Source organism: Bos javanicus, chromosome 7, assembly GCF_032452875.1.
Source record: "Bos javanicus breed banteng chromosome 7, ARS-OSU_banteng_1.0, whole genome shotgun sequence".
In the NCBI taxonomy this organism is placed as follows: Eukaryota; Metazoa; Chordata; class Mammalia; order Artiodactyla; family Bovidae; genus Bos; species Bos javanicus.
Genome location: NC_083874.1, coordinates 6,533,261 through 6,555,170, shown reverse-complemented (window position 1 = coordinate 6,555,170; position 21,910 = coordinate 6,533,261). Strand labels below are relative to the sequence as shown.

At 57.8% G+C, this 21,910-nt stretch overlaps 2 protein-coding genes across 4 annotated transcripts in view; one reads left to right on the top strand and one right to left on the bottom strand.

Annotated features, from left to right (window-relative positions):
* C7H19orf44 (chromosome 7 C19orf44 homolog) overlaps window positions 1-3,404 on the top strand; it is a 23,389-nt gene extending 19,985 nt beyond the window's left edge. The window contains exons 7-8 of one of the 2 annotated variants that reach the window (XM_061421711.1): window positions 13-179; window positions 2,102-2,265. In XM_061421711.1, coding sequence (XP_061277695.1) covers window positions 13-179; window positions 2,102-2,173 — 239 coding nt within the window. In that variant the 3' untranslated portion in view covers window positions 2,174-2,265. Of the gene's footprint in view, window positions 1-12; window positions 180-2,101 lie in introns of both variants that reach the window. The other variant, XM_061421714.1, reaches the window with a different exon arrangement.
* Window positions 2,651-21,910, bottom strand: CHERP (calcium homeostasis endoplasmic reticulum protein). 2 transcript variants are annotated; one of them, XM_061421708.1, is made up of 17 exons: window positions 21,802-21,910; window positions 21,321-21,494; window positions 16,618-16,802; window positions 15,417-15,554; window positions 15,012-15,163; window positions 13,297-13,441; window positions 13,106-13,195; window positions 11,641-11,893; window positions 10,427-10,602; window positions 8,328-8,763; window positions 7,248-7,486; window positions 6,308-6,441; window positions 5,560-5,646; window positions 5,070-5,213; window positions 4,870-4,986; window positions 4,286-4,380; window positions 2,651-4,016 (listed from the first exon to the last, which is right to left on the bottom strand). In XM_061421708.1, the coding sequence occupies exons 1-17, from the start codon at window positions 21,824-21,826 to the stop codon at window positions 3,823-3,825; spliced, it is 2,784 nt and encodes a 927-aa protein (XP_061277692.1). In that variant the 5' UTR covers window positions 21,827-21,910; the 3' UTR covers window positions 2,651-3,822. The 2 variants fall into 2 exon arrangements, with proteins under 2 accessions (XP_061277692.1, XP_061277693.1); XM_061421709.1 differs by having other exon boundaries at window positions 13,297-13,408.

The window sequence follows — 21,910 nt, the reverse complement described above, 5'->3', positions numbered from 1 at the left end:
CCGGGATGGCAGCCCTGACTGCATACAGCCCGGCCGTGTTCGCACTCAATGATGTGCTGAAGCAGCAGCTGAGCCTGACGCAGCAGTTCATCGAGGCCAGCCGGCACCTGCACGCGTCCCTCCTGCGCTCCCTGGATGGAGACTCATTCCACTACCACACCCTGGAGGAGGCCAAAGAGGTGACCTCGGGCTGCCCCACTTCCATGGGGGGAGAGGGCAGGGGGCTTCCAGGGTCAAACCAAAGAGGTGACCACAGTGCTGCCCCCACTTCCATGGTGGGGAGAAGGCAGGGGGCTTCCAGGGCTCCCACTTCCATGGTGGGGCGAGGGCACAGGGCTTCCGGGGCCCCCACTTCCATGGAGGGGAGAGGGCAGGGGGCTTCTGGGGCTCAAACCAAAGAGGTGACCACAGCGCTGCCCCTACTTCCATGGGGGGGAGAGGGCAGGGGGCTTCCGGGGCTCCCACTTCCATGGAGGGGAGGGGGCAGGGAGCTTCCGGGGCTCAAACTGGGGCGCTGGGGATGCTGGGGCCCAAGCCCCCTTCGGTCCTGGCCAAAGGAGCCCCTTTCTCTCCTTGGCTGTGACCAAGGCTGGGGCAGGGATGCCGTGTGACATCAGAGCAAAGGTGCCCTTCTCCTGGGTGAGGGCCCTGCCCCTCCACAGACCCTTCCTGAGGGCCACCAGTCCCAAGGGCTGGCGCTCCGGGGATATCACACTCATCTCGCTTTTTCCCCTGCAAAATTCATTTCTTGTCCGATGACAAAAAGACATTATTTTATAAAAATCCTGTTGGACATCTGTTACTTATAAAGTTCTCCATAATTTCAGGGATAATTATTACCAGCTTGATATATATCCTTTAGATTTCTCCTATGTAATATATAAACTGTTGAGCATGTATACAATATCATGTCACGTATCCTATACAACGTATAAAATATATAGAACAGGTGTAGTGTTATACGTGATGTGACAGGTGTTTCTTTATAGAAATGGCATCCTACTATATGAATTGTTCATTTTTAGCATTTCAGCTACATATATTTTAGTACGTATTTCTTAAGAATAAGGACTTTAATAATCACAATACCACTGTAATACCAAAACCAAACTGACTTTTCTCAGTTACCATTACTAGGTGTCCAGTGTTCAGATTTTCACTCATCTCATAAAAGGTGTACATTTCATTCCTGTTTTCTTCATGTGTATCCAGAGTCCTACATCAAATTTACTTACTATTTTTTTAGACTCCTAACCTATATATATCGGAGAAGGCAATGGCACCCCACTCTAGTACTCTTGCTTGGAAAATCCCATGGACAGAGGAACCTGTTAGGCTTCAGTCCATAGGGTCGCTAAGAGTCGGACACGACTGAGCGACTTCACTTTCACTTTTCACTTTCATGCATTGGAGAAGGAAATGGCAACCCACTCCAGTGTTCTTTCCTGGAGAATCCCAGGGACGGGGGAGCCTGGTGGGCTGCCGTCTATGGGGTCGCACAGAGTCGGACACGACTGAAGTGACTTAGCAACCTATATATATAGCAGAGGTTCTCAGCCCTGAGCAGTGAGACCCCCGAAGGCCTGACCACCTGGTTTGCCTTGGCGGTAGGGTGGGCCTGGGAGTGGGTGTTCCTCCCATGGGCCCACTGGGGACCCACTCTGAGAACCGCTGCTTACAGGCCACCCCGCCTTCCCCACCTCTTGTTTCCTTAAAGTTTATTGGTTGGAAGAAAACAGGCTGTCCCACTTTCCCACGTTCTGGACTTGGCTGATGGCACCCCTGAGGGGTCCTTGAACTTGTTCTGCTGTTGGACGTTGTTAGCTGAATGCAAGCTGAAGTGATCTGATTGCTTCTGCCTACAGCCCCTGAGTGGCTGGTGGCCTGCTCTGCTCCAGGCCCATATCCTGAGGGTGGCACCCGAGCCCTTCTCCCCAGCCTGTATCCTCTGGGCAGCCGGGTAGCCCTGCCCCTGTCCCCTTTACCACAACCCCTCTTCCTCTTAGCCCCTGGAGACAGACAGGTGCCATCCCCAGGCCCCAGGACCTCAGTGCACGGAGGCAGCAGCGGTGATGGCTTCCTTGTGTCCTCTGCCCCACAGTACATCAGACAACACAGGCCCGCCCTGCTGACCATGGAGGAGGCCCTGGAGGAGGTAAAGAAGGAGCTATGAGTGCCAGGAGAGATGGGCTCGAGTACCTGAGGAGCTGGTCCCGTACACCGGCTGTGACACTCACCCCCGAGACCCCAGGGGGCATTCGGTGGTTGGGGTGCTCATCATTTCCAGCTGAGTAGCCATCTTGTTGGTGTGCCTGTCGTGGGAGAGGACACCACAGGCCAGTGAAGTGGAACCAAGTGGAGCCTGTCACCACGCGCACAGGATGGGGATGCCAGCATGCCAGGGGATGCCACGTGGAGTGGCTCCACTGGGGCAGGTGCTGGCTTCTCAGGCTCACGAGACGGTGGGGGTGAAGAGCCCCCTCGACTAACGAGGGAGCAGGGCCACGCGTCCATGCTGGGGACCCCCGTGAGACACCCAGGCAGAGCTCCGACCCAACTCCACGATTCAGACAGTCTGCACTCAGGACGCACCTCCGCCCTCCTCAGCCTGAGTACGCTTCTGATTTAAACACAGGGATAAAAGTCTTTTAAAAAAAGGTCTTTATTTGAAGGCAAAACAGTAAAATCCACAAGAAATTGTTAACAACACGTTTACATTTTATCCTGAATCAGACACGTTTGAACAATTCACAGCTACAGGAAATCTAGAACAAAAATCAAACAGTTTATCCTATCAGGTTGAAAAGTTGGAGAGGATTTTGCATCTTATTGAAAAGAATTTTCCAAAAATGTTTCTGTACAAATAAACAGCACTGCACCAAGCTGCCCGGGGATGCCAAGGAGGGCGGATCCCAGGCGGCTCCTGGCAGAGGCGGCCCCCTCTGGCCTTCCCGCCCTTTGGGGGGTAGGCGGGGACCCGAGAAAGAAGTGGCCGAGCAGGAGGCAGGGCCAGGGCTCGCGCGCCACACTCTGGATGAGAATGGGCCGTCTCACACGAGTGCTGGTGTGGGGGTTCCTCTCAGTGAAAAAAGCAAGTGGAGACGCCAAGGGTGCAAGTTCTCCGAGGGCGTCATTGTTCCGTGACCTGAAGATGCCTCAGGTGAGTTTCCTCAGAACTTTTTGTTTCTGCAGGTAACAGCAAATGGCTAATGTTCAAAAAAAAAAAAAAGAAAAAAAATCCTCAACTTAAACAGCTAAGTAACTGAATTAAGGGCTGGTATGTCTCAGGGGAAATAGGTTTCAAATTATGTCCCTGGGGATCAGCCTAGATCAGTATTCTTTTTTCTAAAACTAAACCGCTTGGAATAAAAATGAAAACCCCATTTAACTCTGCAAATCAAAAAGGTTCTGCTTTTTTCTATTTTTAACGAGTGAGCAGTAGCAGCGCCTGGCCTGGCGTGCGTGCGCAGGGCCCGTGCACACACGCCCCCTGGTTTCAGAGGCTCAGGCTGAGGGGAGAGTGAGACGGCCGTGCCTTCAGACGGTGGGAGTTTTTATCCAGGGGTCTTGTGTCTCTTGCTTCACTGTCCGGGGAAATAAGCTTGTGGCCGCGTGGGCTGGGCACCCCTCGTGACGCCTGCTGCTACGTTAGAGCTGGTGTGCGGGTGGGGTCTGGGCCTTCGGCACCATCCAGCATGGCACTGGTCACGAGACCCGCGCCCGTCTTCCTCCTCCTGTCGCTCCCACGGGCAGAGCCGAGGGGAGCGGGCTGCCCCTGCCATCCTCCACCAGCAGTGGGCCCAGCAGCGGGGCTCTGCCGGCCTACTTGCACTCCTCCCGGGCCTTCATGCGGGCGATGAAGGAGTAGCTCTTGTTCCTGCGGTAGTTCTCATAGGGGTCGTCCAGGGCCACGCCCACACCCTTGTACTGGTCCCACTTGTCCCGCACGTCCCCCCCCTTGATGGGGTCCTGGATCCCTTGCTCCTTCACGCCGAGGCCACCGGATCCACTCCAGCCTGAGAGAGAGACGGATGAGTGGTTACGACCCAGGGGACCCAGGGGAAGCCCGAAGCGTTGCGCCTTTACCCTGATGTGAAGTTCAGTGCAAATGCCTACAGGGAGTCCACGACACGCAGGGCACACACTTGGAACTAACGCGGTGAGAAAGAGCACCGGCAGAAGCCCTGCAGGTTTCTGTTTTCCAAGCAGGAACCTTCTGACTCTCTCAGCCCCGTCAAACCCCGAGTGCCCAGAGCGGGCTGTTCTGTCTTCCCCGGAAACTTACCCATTTTCACCAGCATCTGATGTCCTTTGTTCTCTTCCCCAAGCCTTGAGTCGGGTATAGGAGGTGCTGAATTAGAACCCAGACCAGCCGAGGAACTAAAATTAAGACAGGTAACGTCTTTTACAAAAGAGCGGATACATTTATTGGAATGAAAACTTAGAGTATTACAGCATGTGGCTTCTATGAAGGGTCGCCAGCGTGAGACGGACACACACACACACGTTTCGGGTCTCTAGCCGCCTTCTTTATCCTCTTCGCCGGCCAGTTAAGGGGGTCCCCTAAGATGACGGTCCCTGCCCCACACTTGGTGGCAACGGCCGGCCACACCGAACCCGTCAAATGGTTAGAAAACAGAGCCCAGCCCTGGCCTTGGGCTTCACAACGTGACCGCAGAGGTAAGAGCGAGGAGTGAGACGTGATGCCACCGTCACTGCGCTAGCGAGCGCCCAGGGGCCCCCAGGTGCCGCCTGGGCGCGGGCCACCTAGAGAGGATCTTCTAACGACACGTTTCAACATTCACAGCAAAGCATCAGAGGGTTCCAGTGCTACCAGAGATCATTGGACAGTTAAGACAGAAATCTTACGGCGGGGTGGGGCTCCTGGACCGTGACCGGTGCCTCCTTCCTGGGGAGTAGGACTTGGACCTTGAGCGCGAGCGGGAGCGGGAGCGGCTGCGAGAGGAGCGGGAGCGGCTGCGGCTCCTGTGGGCCGGGGAGAGGAAAGGGTCAGTACGGCCACCGAGAGGCCCCAGGCCTCGCACCCCGTGTAGCGGTGCCCTGCTCACCTGGATCTAGAACGGGAGTAGGAGCGAGAGCAGGAGCGGGACCGTGACCTCGAGTAGGAGCCGGACGACTTGGAGGACCTCGAGTTGGAGCGTGAGGAGGAGCGCCCTCGGCTTTTGGATCTGCTCCGAGACCTTGAGGGTCCACTGCGGGGAGAGGCCTGGTGAGCCGGAGGCACCCCCCAGCCCTGCCCTAGAGGACCCAGAGGAGCCCAGTGCGGGGGCAGACACACCCCTTCCCGCACGCTGCGCGCCAGCCGGTGCGTCCTGTCTTACTCTGGCCGTGTGGGCGGCGGCTCCCGGCACCCTTACCGTAGGGTGCTTCACCCAAGACCCAGGCAAAGACCAGAACTAACCCCATCCCTGCCCCTCGCCTTGGGCGTGACACCACAGAGAGCCTGTGGGCCATGGTGGAGTTGCCTGCAGGCCGCCCTGGGACGAGACTGTGGAGACTGGCTCTCCACGGGGGACGTGGCGGGCACGCGACTCTCACCTGTTCCTCTTCTCCTGGCCTTTCCTCCGCCGGGCCCGCATCTTTGCTCGGAAGAACTCGTAGAGACCGTTCTGCTCCCAGCCTTCGCTGTAAGACACAAGTGTCCCAGGGCTGAAGGGAGACCCAAGTCTCCCTCCTCAGGGACCTTCTGCCCGACAGGCCATCCCTCTTTTGCTTGGGATCCTGAGCAAGGACCCAGCACGAAAGCCCTTGGGGGCTTGCCTCGACAGGCTGCCCCTTGGAGGAGGAGCCAGGCTGAAGGGCGGGCCAGCCCCGGGATGCGCCCCCAGCCCTGCGTGGCTTCCTCGCCTTTCCAGGCTGGGGTTTCTCTGAACAGCTGAGCAGGTTACCATAACGGGGGCTGAGGCACTCTGATGTAGGCAGGTAGGCCTGTGCCCTGCCACACGGCAGGGTAACCACTGAAGTGAGATCACCAGGGGAGAGGCTCCTGAGGGACGCCTATGACAAAGCCTGCTGGGCGGCAGCTGGCCGTCTCTGAAACACACCTGCCCCGAGATAAGCGCTTGTCTGATGTGATAAAAGCTTTCTATCGAGGGCACTGCACGTGTGACACGCGAGCTGGGGGAGAAGTGGGCCCTCCTAGTCAGGCTCCTCACGCCACCCCGGGGCACAAGGTGTGCCTGCTGTGAGTTTCTGGTGAAGAAAGACCCGGGAGGACAGGCCGGGAGGGGACAGCAGCCTCCCCTCCTGCTGCCAGCCCCCCGGCGGGTCTCCGGGAGTGCCATACCTGTTCCTGGGCCTGTCATGGGAGGGAGGGCTGTAAAAGGCCTCCACGGCCGCCAGCAGCCTCTCGCTGGGTGGCATGGGGGGTGGGAGGCGGATGTCTTTAGGATCCAAAGGCTTGTACTCGTGGTCTTCCAGCTGCAACAGAGAACACGCTGTCACCACTCCCTGCCTCAGCGCCCCAGGCCCATCCCATCCAGGGAACCGAGGGGCAGCAGACAGCTGTCCTGGGCATCAGAGTGCCTCAGGCGGCCCTTCTTGGGAAACCCCATACTCTTGTAGGGCTTTAACCACACCAATGACTCAGTAGCTACAGAATTCTCTCTCTACCAAAAATGCAAAGACCCTGTTTATCCAGACCCTCCGTGGACCCCAGATCCCCTCACTTGCCGACCACTGAGCTGTGCCCAGATGCCCACCTCCGGGGCCCCGCTCTGTGCCCCCTTCTCTGCTCCAGCCCCTACCCCAAGGGCAGCCCCCTGGCACCTCGACCTTTAGCTCTCCACGCTGCCCTGAGCCCTGGCCCTGGCTCCCTTCTGACCCCCTTTCCTGCCTTGCTTGGTTGGTTGACCACCCCTCTTCTGAGAAACCCCTGTCCTCAGTCCCTGGACAAGGGGCTTCCAAGTCCAGGACCAAGAGGACCCCCCTTCACACCCAGCCTTCTCGAGCAGTACCAAACCTGCAGCCCAGGACGGACGCTCAGAGGAGCAGAGGGACATGGGCCTTGCTCACGGCCACGTGTGAGCATGCAAGGTAGGGTCGTTAACTGAGGCACACCCTTAATGACAAGCTGATCAAGTTCATTGGGGTGCAGGAAATGGGGGGGACAGGGGCCTGGGAAACAACGTCTTGTAGCCAAGTGGGGAATGGATCCTACCCGTGACCGTCCCACCTGGAGGACAAGCATGCGTGGCGAGGCCTGGCGCTCAGCTCTGCAACGTTACCTTCACGAGGGGGGCCATGAGCCCAGCAGGGAGGTCGAAGTAGGGCACGTTGGGGACCAGGCTGGGGTCGTCATGGTTGATGTGCGGAGGGCCCTGTCGCCGCATGTGCGGGGGCTGCCCGTTGAAGCCGTGGGGTGGAGGGCCGAAGTCAGGGTGCTGGGGCCCACCCCAAGGCGGATGCTCGTTGATCCCAGGGTGAGGCATGCGGTGGCCGGGGTGGTGGTGAGGGGGTCCCATTTCTGCAGAACAGAAACTGCACTCAGGCCTGCTGGCAAGTCAAGAGCTGGGCAGTGCTTCGTTCACAGCCCCGAGGAATAGCTGGGGCTGGCAGTGGCCTGTCCTGCACACACAGCTGCACCTAACAGACCTCCGGGGTGAAAGAAGGAACCACAGGGAAATCACATAACCTTCAGAGAGCCATGTTATGAGCTCAACTGTGCAAATTCCCCTGCAAATTCACTCCTAGTCCTGAGAAACTGAGGTCCTGTGAGTGGGCCCTGATCCAATACTGACTGGTATCTCTGTAAGACGAAGACACTAACACATAGAGGAGACGCGGGGAGAGGTCGGCCATCTACAGGCCCCCAGGAGGCCTCAGGAGGCACCAAGCCAGCTGACACCCTGATCTCAGACCTCCAGCCTCCAGAACTAACTGTGGAGAAATCCTTGCTGTGGGAGGCACCCAGCCCATGGCCCTGTTACAGCAGCCCTAGAACACTTCACATAAGCAATAAACCTACTGGTTTCCCAGCTCAATTTATAGTCAAGAATGGATGCGAAAATCCAGGAAGAAGCTACGAGTAAAAACGAAATTTTTTTAGAAAACACAGAATCAGCCTGCCCACGTGTGGGAGGTGCCCACAACAAGGCTGCCAGTGTGCGCTCACCTGCCCCCTGTCCGGGCCTGGGCCGGGCTTCCCTGTCACCCTACAACCCCCCCGCCTGCCACCCTGGCTCAGGGCATGCCAGGTCACATGGCAGGCTGGCGAGTGAGCTGGCCTCGGGGATCTCGGGACAGGTGAGGATGTGTTCACTGGCCCCAGGACAGACCCCGCCCCCCAAGGCTGATCTCACACTCACCCGCTTGAAAGTCCCCTTGAGGGTAGTCGAAGCGGTGAGGGTAGGGCGGCCGCTCGAAGGGGTGTCGTGGGGGGAAGTCATCCTGCATGAAGCGGGGTGGGAAGCGGTTGAAGTTGTGGGGGTGCGGCGGCTGGTTGAACTGCGGGTGCTGCTGGTGGGGCGGGAAGGGCCCGCGGAAGTGCGGCGGCCGCTGCATGCGGAAGGGCGGCTCGCGCTGGCCCCCGCCCCAGGGCGGCTGCTCGTGCTGGCTGTTCCAGGGGCCCTCGAACTGGCTGTTCCAGTTGGGGTCAGGTTGGCTGTTCCAGGGGGCGTCGCGCTGGCCGTTCCAGCCGGGGTCCCCGCGCTGCTCGCCCCACATGCCCTCGTGGCTGTTGTTCCAGGGTGGGCAGTGGGGCGGCCCGCCCTGGTGGTGTGGGTAGGGGGGCTGCTCAGGAGGCTGCAAGGCAAAGAGCAGAGGTGAGTCCCGGCCCGTGCCGGGCACGCGGGGTGCGCGGCAGCCACCTGCCGACACTGGTGTCTGGCTGCAGGGTGGGCGGCCGTGAGCCCAGCACCTGAGCTGCAAGCCTACAGTCCAGCTGGGCATGACCGCCTTCATGTCACTCTGACCCCGGCGGAGGATGTGAGGTGCCTGCCTGCACCCCGGGCCCAGAATCTCAACTGCCGCACCCACATCAGGGCCGGGGAGCACCCCAACCTCATGCCTGACAGAAGCCGTGGGATGAACACCCGTCCACGAGCCCCTCAGCGGCACAGGGCAGGGGTGCTTCCCCAGTGCTCCCCGGGTGTGCAGGCTGAGCCATGGGGCCCCTGACCACACCCCTGCCTGCCTGTTCCCCCTTCCGTCGCGTCTCTCCCCAACACGGTTCTCTCATCCTGTCTCAGTGTCTGCTATGCCACCAGGAACTGTCTTACCATGAGTCGAAGACAGTAAGTTCCAGAGCCTGCCTGGCTGCTGCTCTCAACACTCAATGAGCCAGGACTGCAACCCAGACTCAGGACCAGCGTGAGGCTGCCCAGAGGGCCACCTCCAGGAGCAGGGCTGGGAGGCCGGCTCAGGCCACCACACCCTCAGGTCTTTCGAGAGAAACCCCAAAGCCAGATTTTCAATATAACAACTATTTCAAAACGCATAAGATGCCACATGGGCAGGCCAGGCCGTGGTGTCCTACCGTGCATGGTAGGCACACTGCTAGCCTTCAGTGAGGGAGCCCCACTGTTGTGAGCCTAACCTGCTGGTCCCTAGAAAGACTGAGCCAGGAGACCTGAGGCATGTCTGTTTCCGCATCAACCGAATGGGCAGAAGCGCCTCCACGTGAGAGGGTGCCCATGACCTGGCTATCACCGCAGGCACCCACAGATGGGGGCCGCTTTGTGCAGACACCCAATCCTTTGTGAAGCTGAGGGTAGGCTGGGGGAAGGGGGGCAAGTCACAGCCACGATCCCTTACTCGTCAGCCCAGAGCCATCTCCCTTACACACCCCCTCCAAACAGGATCACAAGGGAGGGCCACACCCAGCACAGCCGGCCCACAGGCAGATGGACGCCCAGAGCTGGACCTGGACGCTCTGACCAGGCCCAGGCCTGGACAGCAAACTGTGGGCTGCCTGCCAGTCATGCTCTGCCTGATAAGTTGCACGCGCCCTGGCCTATGAGTCTGACTCCAAGGAACCTGGAGGGAGGGATGGACCAGTGTCCCAGCCCCAGAAAACGCTGCCGGCTGAACGCTTTTCACTTCCTTCCCTTTCTAAGCACCAGGTTCTTTCTAAGGTGATGAGATGTTGACACTGCTGGCCGAACCAGTTAAAAAGGGAAGGAAGCACATCACCGCACTATACTCAACACGGTGAACCTTCCGAGCATTCACGTGAACGTGCGGCCTGTGTGAGAAGCCCAGGCAACCCAAGCGCCCAGGAAGGATGCAAAGGCCCAGCTTTCCTCCCCAGCTCCGTCCCCACACCTTGGGAAGATGACCACCCTCTGGCCACCCCTGCCACCCCGTGCCCTGCTGCAGAATCAGTTAAAGGCCCATGAACCCACACAGGGGCCAGCACCCACCTGCCTGCCATCCACCTACCCCAGCAGCAAGTTCTAAGAGATACCTGCTGTTGGCCCCAAGGAGCAACGGGGTGAGGCTGGTCGAACCAGGGGGGCTTGTTAGGTGGGATCTGGTCATGGGGCCCAGGGCCACGGGGGCCGCTGGCGGCAGGGTCCTGAACCCCTCCTGAGGTGTCGTATTCAGAAGACCCGGGCATCTGGATGGGAGGCTTGCTGTCATCTAGAACCAGACAAAAGAGCAGTCAGAGAAGGGGGCGGCAGGAAGCACCACCAGAAATGATCTTCAGCAAGCACCCAGGGCCTAGCCAGGCTGGGCTTTACCGCCCAATAAACCCTTCATTTTTGACCCCAAGGAAAACTGCTACTGCCTCGGGGAAGGCAGCACAGATAGAAGACTTGTTAGGGATACACACCTCTCTTCTTTGAAAGCTTGACAGTAAGTATCCTACTTATTGACTGCTATACCATATGGACTTTAGCTTACTCAAAAATTTTTATCCTCATTTTATTAAATACACTTACTGCATCTAGCTGAAAAATCATTTCTTCCCAACTGTTATTCTGCTAGATTTTCTAGTATTTACCAAAAAAAAAAAGATTTTGAATTTAGTTAGCTGTGCCGGGTTTTAGTTGCAGCATGTGGGATCCAGTTCCCTGACCAGGGGTGGAAGCCGAGCCTCCGCATCAGGAGCACAGAGTCTGAGTCACTGGACCATTAGGGACGTCTCAGACTTTCTAGTATTAAACCACCCTTACATATTCCTAAAACATACCCTACTTGATCATGGTGTACCTTTTAAATCCTCGGCTAGACTTCACTTGCTGAGGTTTTATTTACTATTGTCCCATCTCTGCTCAGAAATGACAGTGGGTTAACATTTTTCTATATTATTACCACAACAGACCCAGGTCTTCCTAGACTTTAATAATTCTTACTCCGTTGGCTCTCTTAGGTACTTGATATCTTTAAAAAAAATTTCTTTCCCTGCTCACGTGCATCTTGTATAAGTTATCCTGGCCTAGAAAATGACTTGGAGAGCCTTCCTCTCCATTCTCTGGGATGGTTTGTATTCAACTGTCTCAGGTGTAAGGGCTGGGTTGCATGTACCCGTGAAATCACCTGCCTGGTGCTTTTAAGTAGATTAGAATCTGATCCTAGGATTGGACCTGAGACTACAGAACCCGAGCCCTTCCTGAGGGGAGAAGACTGCTTTCTGGAGGCTGCCTCCGGAGGGTGGGTGCTGAGGAAGCCACGTACCAGGCTGGGTGGTTGGCGGGATGGCCGGGGCGGGTGTGGGGGCTGGGGGCGGGGCAGGCGGCGGCGGTGTGGCCTTGACGTCAGCTTCCATTTGCGGCATCTGGATCTGCTGCTGCTGCTGCTGCTGTTGCTGCTGCTGCTGAGTCAGGCTGTTGACAAACTCCTCATGCTGGGTCTTGAGGGTCTGGATTTGCTGCTGGAAGGCCAGCTGCACTGGCTGGACCACTGAGGAGTATTCAGTGATGAGGGTTGCCTGGGGGAGAGCATGGAAGCCAGCGCTCAGCATGTGGGACTCAAGGTCCGAGACCCTCTGGAGCAGCACAGGGACAGCACCCAGAAGGTTGGGGCGATGCTGTAGGCAGCAAGGTCCAGGGATCCAAGGCTGGCGAGGGACTGTCACGTAAAATAATCAGCTTGGACTTGACAACCACAGAGCATCTCAATCTAGCCAGATTTGGTAAAGAACAGTGCTGCAGTAGCTTAGAATTCCCTCACAAAGGGAATACACAAGGACGGCCGTGCCCTGGGCTGACACACACCCTAGGACGGGCTCACAGGCCATATGGCTTTGAACAAGTCACCACCTCCCTGGGGCCTCAATTTCTTCATCTGTAAAATGGGACGATAACAGAACCTACCTCTGGGGACTAGGAAATAACACAGTGAACAGGACCAGGGCGGCTCAGTAACCATGAGCTACTGCCACCAACTCAAGAAAAGAAAAGCAGGGAATATCACTGTGGTATGGTGATGTGAGCCCGTTCTTATTTAGCAACAAAAAAAAGTGGGTAGAATTTTTTAAAAGCCTGAGATGCACTCTCCTCGTTTGCCTCTCTGAGCTCGAAAGCTTCTCCCCTGTAGGGAGGGCGGCGGTCAGGAGCATCACAGGGGCAACAGTCAGCATGTGGCTTCTGACGCTCAAGCTTCTGACACTTCTTGATGTGCAGGAAGACGACACCTCACGGCCTGACAATCAGGGGTGTGAGCTGTGTCTTTTATCCAGACAGCTGTTGCTGGGGTGGCAATGCCAGAGCCACGGCAGAGGGAACCAAGGAGATCTGGCCCTCCTCTCCCTGCCCTGCAGCCCTGTCCTCTGAGCAGATGCCCCCTCTGAGAAGCACACAGGGGACCCTGCGCCCAACACAATGACCATGGCAGCCTACTTAAGGTTTTACGCACGTCCCTATCATGCCTGGAGGACCAGGGCAGACGGACCAAAGACATCCCTGAGAGCAGGGCCCACACCAGGTAGCTGGTCATGGCAAGCCAGGAGACACCCTGACGGGCTCCCTTAGGGGGAGCTCACTGGCTGTTGTGGAGGGGGTGGGCCCCAGTGCTGCTCCTCAGACCCCGCCTCCTGCTGCTCACCACCACACCAGGGCACCCCTGGGAGTTGGGTTTGGAAGATGCTACCAGGACCCCAAGGGCACCACCCAGCCCCCCAACCTCAGGGAGCAGCGCCCACCTGGTACTGGCCAAGCCCCAGGGCCGGGCTCTGTAACTGCTGGATGATGGAGTCGTCGAAGTAGCCGTTCTTCTCCCAGAGCTGTAGGAGCTGGACGTGGAGAAGGGAGAGGCTTGTCAGGGGGAGACAAGCACACACGCCCCCAGCGTCTGTCCCCGCCCCGCCCCGCCCCGCCCGGCTGTCCCGCGTACCCGGGCGATCTTCTGCTGCTTGTCCTCCTCCACGGCCAGGAAGCTGGTACAGTAGATGGGCACCACGACCTTCTGCAGGGCGGCCAGCAGCTCCCGGGCCTGCTTGCGCTGGCTGTGAGGGAGAGACCTTCCGCGCGTCAGGGCCCTGGGGCGGGACCCAGCCACGCGCCCGTTACCATTGCGGCTCCGGCCACAGCCCCCTCTGCCTTCTTGGGAAACGGGCCCCCAACCCGGCCAGGACAAGGGCTGGGCCCCCAACAAGAGCCGTGCTGGCACCTGGGCCCGAGGGACAGACGGCAGTGGGAAAGAACACAGCCCTGGGGCTCTCAGAGCACGGCCTGTCCCCCCCGGTCCCCTCCTCAGCACCATGACCCTTCCCTTCCAGAGTGGCCTGAGGACTGCCAGACATGGGCTGGTGAGAGCCCCTGCTGCCCACAAGGGCTGGGCTGGTGCTGCTGTGGGTGTGGGGCCTAGTCCCTGAAGCCTCGCTCAGCAGAGCTACCCTCTCTGCACAAGGCAATCTGGGATGGGACCCTGCCTTCCACGAGGGAGCACGTGGGCTGTCAGGGGGCCTAGCAATCAGGTCCGCAGGATGAGGTGGCCTTTCAGCGGGGGCAGGGCACAGCTGCGGGTATACTCTGAGCGTGAGTGAGTATGGGGACTCCCCAGGCTGTACGACGAGGTGTCAGAGCCTGGGAAAGAAGCAGGGCAGCTGGAGCCCCTCCCAGAGGCGAGCCCACCCCAGGGAGCTCAGAGACAGCAGCAAGGGCCTGAGGCTGGGGGAGGGCAGTCCAGGCAGGAGGACAGGGCCGGCGGCACTGGGCTTCCCAACAGCGGGGCTCAGGAAGGGCATGGCTGCAGAAGTGCCAGAAACAGGGCTGTCTCTGCTGAGCTGCCCTGAGTCCGTGGAGCGGCTGGTGGAGCAGAAGGGCACACAAGGTTCTGAGCAGCTGCTAGTTTCCCAGCGGCAGAGAAATAAGGGAAGGTGAGGCAGGGAGCGCGAAGTGGAAGCGGAACTGCCCACGTGGCCCAGGAAGCAGGGAGTGGCGGGCCAGCTGCATGCGGGCGGAAGTGGGCAAAAGCCGGGTCTGAGCCTGCTGCCCTCATGGGAGCTGTCTCTTCAGCCGGTCAAGTTCAAGGTCAAATGTGGCAGCCAGTCTTCACAGCGACAGGCTAGCCTCACTAGCCCCGTGAGCTTCCACCTGTCTTTGGCCCAGGGATTGGTTTCACGACTTAACCTTTGTTGTAAGACACCAGAAAGGCCATGAGCAAGTACATACTGGCCCGGCCTTAGGATGGCTGGGTGGAGAGGGGAGGCAAGTCTCTGGGCTGGGACACAGGATTAGCCAGGAGGCCCTATGGGAAGACTCCTGAAGCAGAGTGCATTCAGGGCAATGGAGTGTGTGTAGATCAGTGAAGAAAGGAAAATGAGTGGCAGGTATGAACAAGGCAGCCAACGGACACTGGAAAACACGCAGAAGTTGCCCTGAAAGCAAGGCGCAAGGGGACAGTGGCCTTGGGGGGACGCGGGGTCCAGGGTAGGGGCTGAGGGGTGTATGTGAGGGGAGAGGGGGTGGCTGTCCTCCCCGTGGGGGCTTGTGGTTCAGACCAACCCTCAAGAAGAGGGATCCCAAGACAGGCCGGGCTCCTGCGGGCAGAGCAGTGGCCGGGAGGGGGCGGAGGAGTGGGGGATGGCGGGGCTGGCAGGCGCTCACCAGTGGTGCAGCACGTCGTTGATCAAGTAGATGAGGTGCAGCCGCAGCTCGAAGTGCGCCCCGTCGGCCGTGATGCGGTTGCGGAGGTGGCCCGCCATCAGTTCGCAGTGCGGCGGGGACTTGGCGTTGCTGAACATCCAGTTCTTCCCGGCCTGCAACGGCCAGGACAGCAGGTGAAGCGGGGCTGGCTTCCCCAGGCCCGAGGGTGTGTGGGTGCCCAGAGTGCCCAGGAACCTCCACCCACCTTCCCTCTCTCTCTTGGCGGGAGAGCCCACGGAAGTGCTCAGGCAGAAAGCAGAGGGAGAAACGGGGTGCCCCGAGAGTAGCCCCGGCCCAGACCGGCCGTGGGCGCCCACCTCGTCAGGAGCAGCAGATTCTGGAGCACGCCCCGCCCCCGCCCCTCACCGAGATGGCGTCCTTGGTGCAGGTGTCGATGATGGGCTGCAGCAGGCTGTCAAACTCATTCATGTCCAGCTGCGTCTCCTCCAGGAGCTTCTGCATCTGCTGCTCCAGTGCGTGGGCCACGGCTGCCGTCACCTGCTCCTGGAAGGCAAGGGGACGCCAAGACTGTGTGAGGAGGGACCCCGGCCCAGGCACACCCAGGCTGGCCCATCCGTGCCCCGCCCCCAGCATTCACACCGGAAGCCTGAGACACGAATCGGAGAGTCACGCCGCAGTACAAGAGTAGGCAGCGGGGGTAGCCAGGCAAGACACAGAGGGAGACATTTCCCCCCGAGAGGTGACAGGTGGAAACGTTAAGGCCCAGAGGAACAAGGAACCTCTGCACGTGAACTCACCAAAAAAAGAAAGAAAAATGAGTGGCGGTGTGAACAAGGCGTGGGGAGGATGCACATCAACAGACACCAGTCAATAAATGCAGGGCCATCGTGCTGGCAACCAGGAGTCCAAAATTAACACGCGGTGCCAGACTTCTGCCCATTAGACTGGCAGACTGAAGTATGGCTGAGACCCAGCACTGCAGGGGGACAAGCGGTCAGCCCAGGGCTGGCTGAGGCTGGACTGCTCGGTTTGTGAAGAGTTTCATGTGCAAACTGAGAGTGAACATTCTGGAGTGTCTTGTTTCCAATACATCAATTTGCGTCTCAACTCCAGTAATAAAATTGGGGCTGGTGTTTCAAGTGTCCTTATCCACCTTGGGTTTCCAGCAGTTGATCCTACTGTATCTGGCCAAAGTACCAGGCTGTGATGGACTGGGACAAAAGGGTCCACCTCACAAGAGCCTCCTCCTAACTGGCAAGAACTGTGCGAACGGCACCAGAGGCCACCTGGCGTTCTCTGTCACACCATTTCCGACGTGCAGGCTCACTTATCACACCTGCTGCAGCATGATGGGGGCATGTGTGTCAAAGCCTATGCAATGAGCTCACTGGGAGGAGACCCAACCTTAGGGTCCGGCGTGAGGGGTTGAGCTAAACACAATAAAGGCGGTGGCAGTGCGGGAGGAGCGACGACTGTCTCACTCCAAGCCCTGGGCAATGGGACAGCCCCGTCCTTAGCGCCAGTGCAGACATGAAACCCGAGGCACAGAGGTGAGTGCCGGGTGCCCCTCGGGAGGAGGGGTGGGGCGGGAGGAGCGGGCCCGTACCTGTCTGAGGGCCAGCAGGTGCTGCTCCTGCTGCTGCAGGTTCCACTGGCTCTGCTGGATGAGCTCGTCCATGGATGGGGTGCCCTGGGCTGGCGCGACGGGTGCCGCAGGGGCCAGCGGGGGCTGGGGCAGGGGAGGCAGGGTCGCAGCCGGTTCCAGCTCCGGGGCCTGCTGCTTGCAGATGACTGGCAGGAGAGGAGGAGAGGCAGCCCCTGTGAGGAGGCGGCGGGGGTCCAGGTATCCCCTTGGCGGCTACTTGGGCAGCTCCCCTCCGTATACTCACCCCCCAGCAGAGAACTCCTATGACCTGTCCCAGCTATGTTCACCCTGTCTCATAGGGCCTGGCCCTGGGCCCTTTCCACTTGCCCTCTCCTCGGAGACCTTTGGGATGGTCTCCACTCTCCAGCTAACACCATCTGGCCTTGCCCACGGTCCATTAGCCCAGAAGCCCAAAGCCACCCGCTTCCACCCTCGCCTGGGCCTGAACAAACAGTCCCTCCCCAAGGGGTTCTCTTGACTCCGAGCATCCTTGCCTGCTGTCCCCCAGTCTACTCTTCCCTTCCCAGGTAACAAAGCTACCGAGCCTCTGGAGGGCCAACCAGCAAGGCCAAACAACTGTGGCCCTGTGGCAGGAGCGCGGCAGTGACCCGACACACGCGGTGGCCTCTGGACACTGGGCCCCTCGCCTTCCCTTCCACAGACTCTACTCTCCTGTATTCAGGGGTCAATCCAGATTGAGGCAGCATAGGCTGCCCCATCCTGCTGGCAGGAGACAGGATGGGCAAGTGCAGGCCCCGAACCTTGCCAGGTAAGACAGGAAGGGAGGACTTGGGGAAGGGTCCCGGGACAGATGGCTGCCCTCTCTGCCTCTGGGCCTCATCTGGTCTGAACAGGACCATACTCTGCTGGAGCCCTTCTGAGTCCCACCCTCAGGGGGCCCAGCCAAAGAAAGAACAATGGGGTGGAGTGTGCTGCCCAGGGCCCGCCAGGGCGCCTAGGTCTGAGGTGGGCCTTCTGGTCCTTGCACCCAAGGGCAGCCCATGGGACCACCCCGACGTGCAGTCTGGATCGCGCCCCTCGATGCTTCAGCACGTGTCGCCTTGCTGTCTTTCATTTTCTGTCTTTACTGGCTCCTCCCATTAGCATCTAGTCATGGTGGAGTCTTCAGTCTTTACAAACTCCCCCTTCAGCCTGTGCCTCCCCATCCAACAATTTTAAAGCCAAAGTTCATCTTCAGTTCTTCTCTCCTTTATCTCAACCCACAGAGGCCTGGGCTCTGCCTGCCCACCCCACCCTCAAAGCCACTGCAGTCATCCCCACTCAGCCAGATGGCCCCGTCTCAGCTCCTTGTCGCATGTGGCTGGCGTGGCTGTCCCCTTTCTCTGTCCGACTCTTACATGCTGGAGGCCTGGACTGTGAACTAAATGCTCTTCTCTGAGCAAGCCTCTAGGGGAATGTGATGTATTGCTGTGGCTGCAGTTACAATCTGCACTCTACGACAGGGAGCCTCCAACCCTTGGCCTGTGAGGAAACCAGCTGCACGGCAGCAGGTGAGCAGTGAGCAAGCGAAGCTGCATCTGTATTTACAGCTGCTCCCCATCGTTCCCATTATCGCCTGTGTTCTGCCTCCGGTCAGGTCAGTGGCAGCATCAGATTCTCACAGGATCATGAACCCTACTGAGAGCCACGCATGTGAGGGATCCAGGTTGCGAGCTCCTTATGAGAATAATCTAATGCCTGATCTAATTATGGTGAGTTGTGTAATTATTTCATTATATATCACAATGTAATAGTAATAGAAATAAAGTGCACAAGTATAAGGCACTTGTATCATCCCAAACCAGTCCCCCCCTGCCCCCACCATCGTCTGTAGAAACGATTCATTCTGTCTTCCATGAATCTGGTCCCTGATGCCATAAAGTTTGGGGACCACTGCTCTATAACCCCTAAATCTACCAGTGGCACCCTGGATTCCTCAGGCTTTAGGTCTTAGACCAAATAGCCACTGTTTTCTGCAGATGCCCCAAACAAGTATGGTTTCCTCTCGCCCTGTGCCCCACCCCTTCCAAAGCCCCACTCCTGATCCATGGCTGGCACAGCCACGCCCACTTACCCAAGCCAGAAGCGAAGTTCGTGCACCTCTCTCTCCCTTGCACCCCACATTAACCAGCTGCCCCACGTAGTCAAGTCACCCTTCTAGATCACACACCACTCTGCGCGGCCATCACTGCCACGACTCTGGCTTGACTCGTCACCTAGGTTTCCCTGCGCCCAGTCCTGCCCCCTTTCCTCTTCTCTACCCCATGGCCGTAGTGCTGCTGATCCAAGTGGGGTCCAAGGGGCCAGCCCCAGGTGACACCGAGACAAGCACAGAAATAGCAGAGGAGTGTTTGGGCGCTTTCACGGCAGTTTGATGTTTCATGGTTTACATTTTTTGGGGGCTGTGCCGTGCAACTTGCGGGATCTTAGCCCCCTGTCCAGGGACTGAACCCAGCCCCTGGCATTGAAAGCACTGAGGTCCTAACCACTAGACCACCAGGGAACTCTCATAGAAGTTCACATTTTTATTGTACTTTGCAAAACTGTACTTTCTGCAACAGATTGGAGGGAAAAAAACAAAACCAGTTTGCTGTGTAGGGTGTAGGAGTTTGTAGGGTATAATTCCTGAGTGGTCCCGGAACTCAGTCTTCTCAAACCACCAGGCTGGCTACAAAATGGCTAGCCCTGCTCCAGAACACAGTACCAAAACCCTTCCAGAGCTTCCCTAGAGCTTCCAGAATTTCTAAGTCCTTTGCAAGCCAGCCCTCCCTGCTCTGCACTTCTGGCCACTCCAAGAATCACTCGTTCTCTGGGGTTTGGGAACCCTAAGCTTCTGTTCCCACTACTCCTCAACCCCTCCTAAGGTTCCATCTTCTGTCTGAACACTCTTGTCTCCTCAATTCCTACTTGGTTAACTCTGTCACAGACTTTAATGGCAACGGAGATACTGTTACCTGCAGAAAGGATTCCCTGAGCCCCGATCTTCGCCTGCTAGAAGCACCCCAAGCTCCCCACATTATGGCACCAAGTCCCAGGCCACCTCCTACTGCTGACCTTCCAGAGTGGGAGTGGGCTCCCCTTGAAGAAGTATCTCTCACCTCATGGTCACTCAAACCGAAACACAGTCCTCCCTTGCCCAGTTACATCACCCACATCAATATCCACCTGGCATTTCAGTTCATGTATTCTACCCCTTAACCCTAGCTGTCCCCAGGCCCACTTTCTCTACTCTACTCACTGACTTAATCCAGACCTCATCACCAGCTGCCAGCCTCACTGGTCCTGGTCTCCATTCATGCTCCCTCCAGCCTGTCCGCCACATAGGCCACGCAAACCCAATCCACCTCTTCCTGTTTCAGCCTCTCTAGTGGTTCCCTACTGCCTATATCAGGGGTTTCAAACCTGATGGGCTGAGGCGAAGGAATGGTTTGCTCCAGAAACACATAGGTAAGTGAGTACATTTTGTCTACAATTTCAGGCAACAAATCTCCCCTAATCACATATCTAACCTAAATAGGCAAGACTTCCTTGGTGGTCCAGTGGTTAAAAATCAACCTCCCAATGCAGGGGATGTGGGTTCGATCCCCAGTTAAGAACTAATATCCTATATGCTGCAGGCAACTTAAGTTCTCACAACACAACTACCGAGCCCCTGAACTCTGGAGCCCATGAACCACAACTAAATAAATATTAAAACAAACGAAAAACCTAAACAAGTACCAGAAGAACCCCTGAACAAAGGAAGAAAACCCAAACTTTCCCCTTGGAAACTTTCCCACTCCAGAGCAAACTCTTCTGTCTACACAGGTCTAGGTGCCATGCTGGATCTCTTACGCTTTGGTTTCTCTCTCGGCTCTCAAAACACACTGTGCCTGTTCAAGCCACTGTACTTTTGCCATAAGAACACCTATTACATGCTGCCTGTTAGGCACAATAATGTCCCAAACAAGGTCTGGTTGGCCTCGAGGAGCTTGTAGTCCAGGGAGCATTCACCTTTCAATGTCCAACTGCTTGGCAATCTGCAACACAAAGGTATCTAGAAGCTAGGGATTTGCTATTGAACAAGACAGACGTGAGCTCAGGGACTATCTATCTGGTGTCTATATTTGTTATTCATAGGCTAGCTGTGATAACAAACTCCATCTTAAACTCTTTAAGGTCAAGGCCTGGTTTCTGAAGCACAAACCAGTGAACATAAACAGTTACCAAGTAATAAAGTCCACAGGACAATTCATTTTGATCTGGATTGCAACCACCAGAAATGCACAAAAACCCTGCTGGACGCCCCAGAGAGCCCGCAAAGAGGGCTGGACGGTATTCATCGGGAGGGTCCCACTCAGCCTGGCTTCTATCACTTCCTCTCTGTAAAACACTGAAGCACTCTACTCGGTGACATCAGTCATCAAGTTTGCAAAACAACAGGAATCCTTGATTCCGAGCCCAGAAGGAAGATCAATAACTTCGTTCTCCGTAACACTCGGACCCTGCAGCCTCAGGGCTGCAGGACTCCAGGAACAGCGGGAAAGATCATACATGCCGAACTAACCCATTTTCACAAAGAAATAGCATGCGACCCCAAATAAGGCGTTTAGTGGTAGAGCCCGAGATGGAATCGGAGAAAGGAAGGGCTAGAGGAGGGGGCCCGAGAGCTGGAGAGGACTCACGCTGCTGCTGCTCCAGCGCCAACTTGCACTTGTAGTAACTGTAGAACTCGCCTCCGAACAGAAAAGAGAATTTCGGGTTATCCTTCTGCTTCTCCATCGTCATCTTTTCAAACTCGGGCCCGTTCCGAGCCACGAACTGGGCCAGCTTGTCGATGACATTTCGGAGCTCCTGGTCTGGAGGACGGAGAAAAGGCCACACGGGGCATCAGCTAGGACCGCCCAAATCCGGGGGCCCTGGTTTCCCAGCCCGCGTCCGCCGGTCGGGTCCCTAGGGGTGGGCCCCGGAGAGGCCGCCCTTGTACGGGTCCCGATAGGGGCCAGAAGCGCGCCGGGAATGCGAGGACCCGCGGGAGAGGCCGCGGGCAAACCCGGGAGGCCGAGCCCCGCCCCTTCCTAGGCCCGGGGACCCTAGGAGGCGGGGCGGGTCAGCTGGGGGTCCCGGGGAGAGATCAACGGGCCCCGAGTCAGGGCTGGGCCTCACCGTCTGGCGGCAGCGGCATCTCCATGGCTCCGGCCGCGGGGAACGTCCTCCGGCGCCTCACGATCGCCCACCAGGGCCGTCTGCGGAAGCCGGCCGGAAGTGGCGCGAG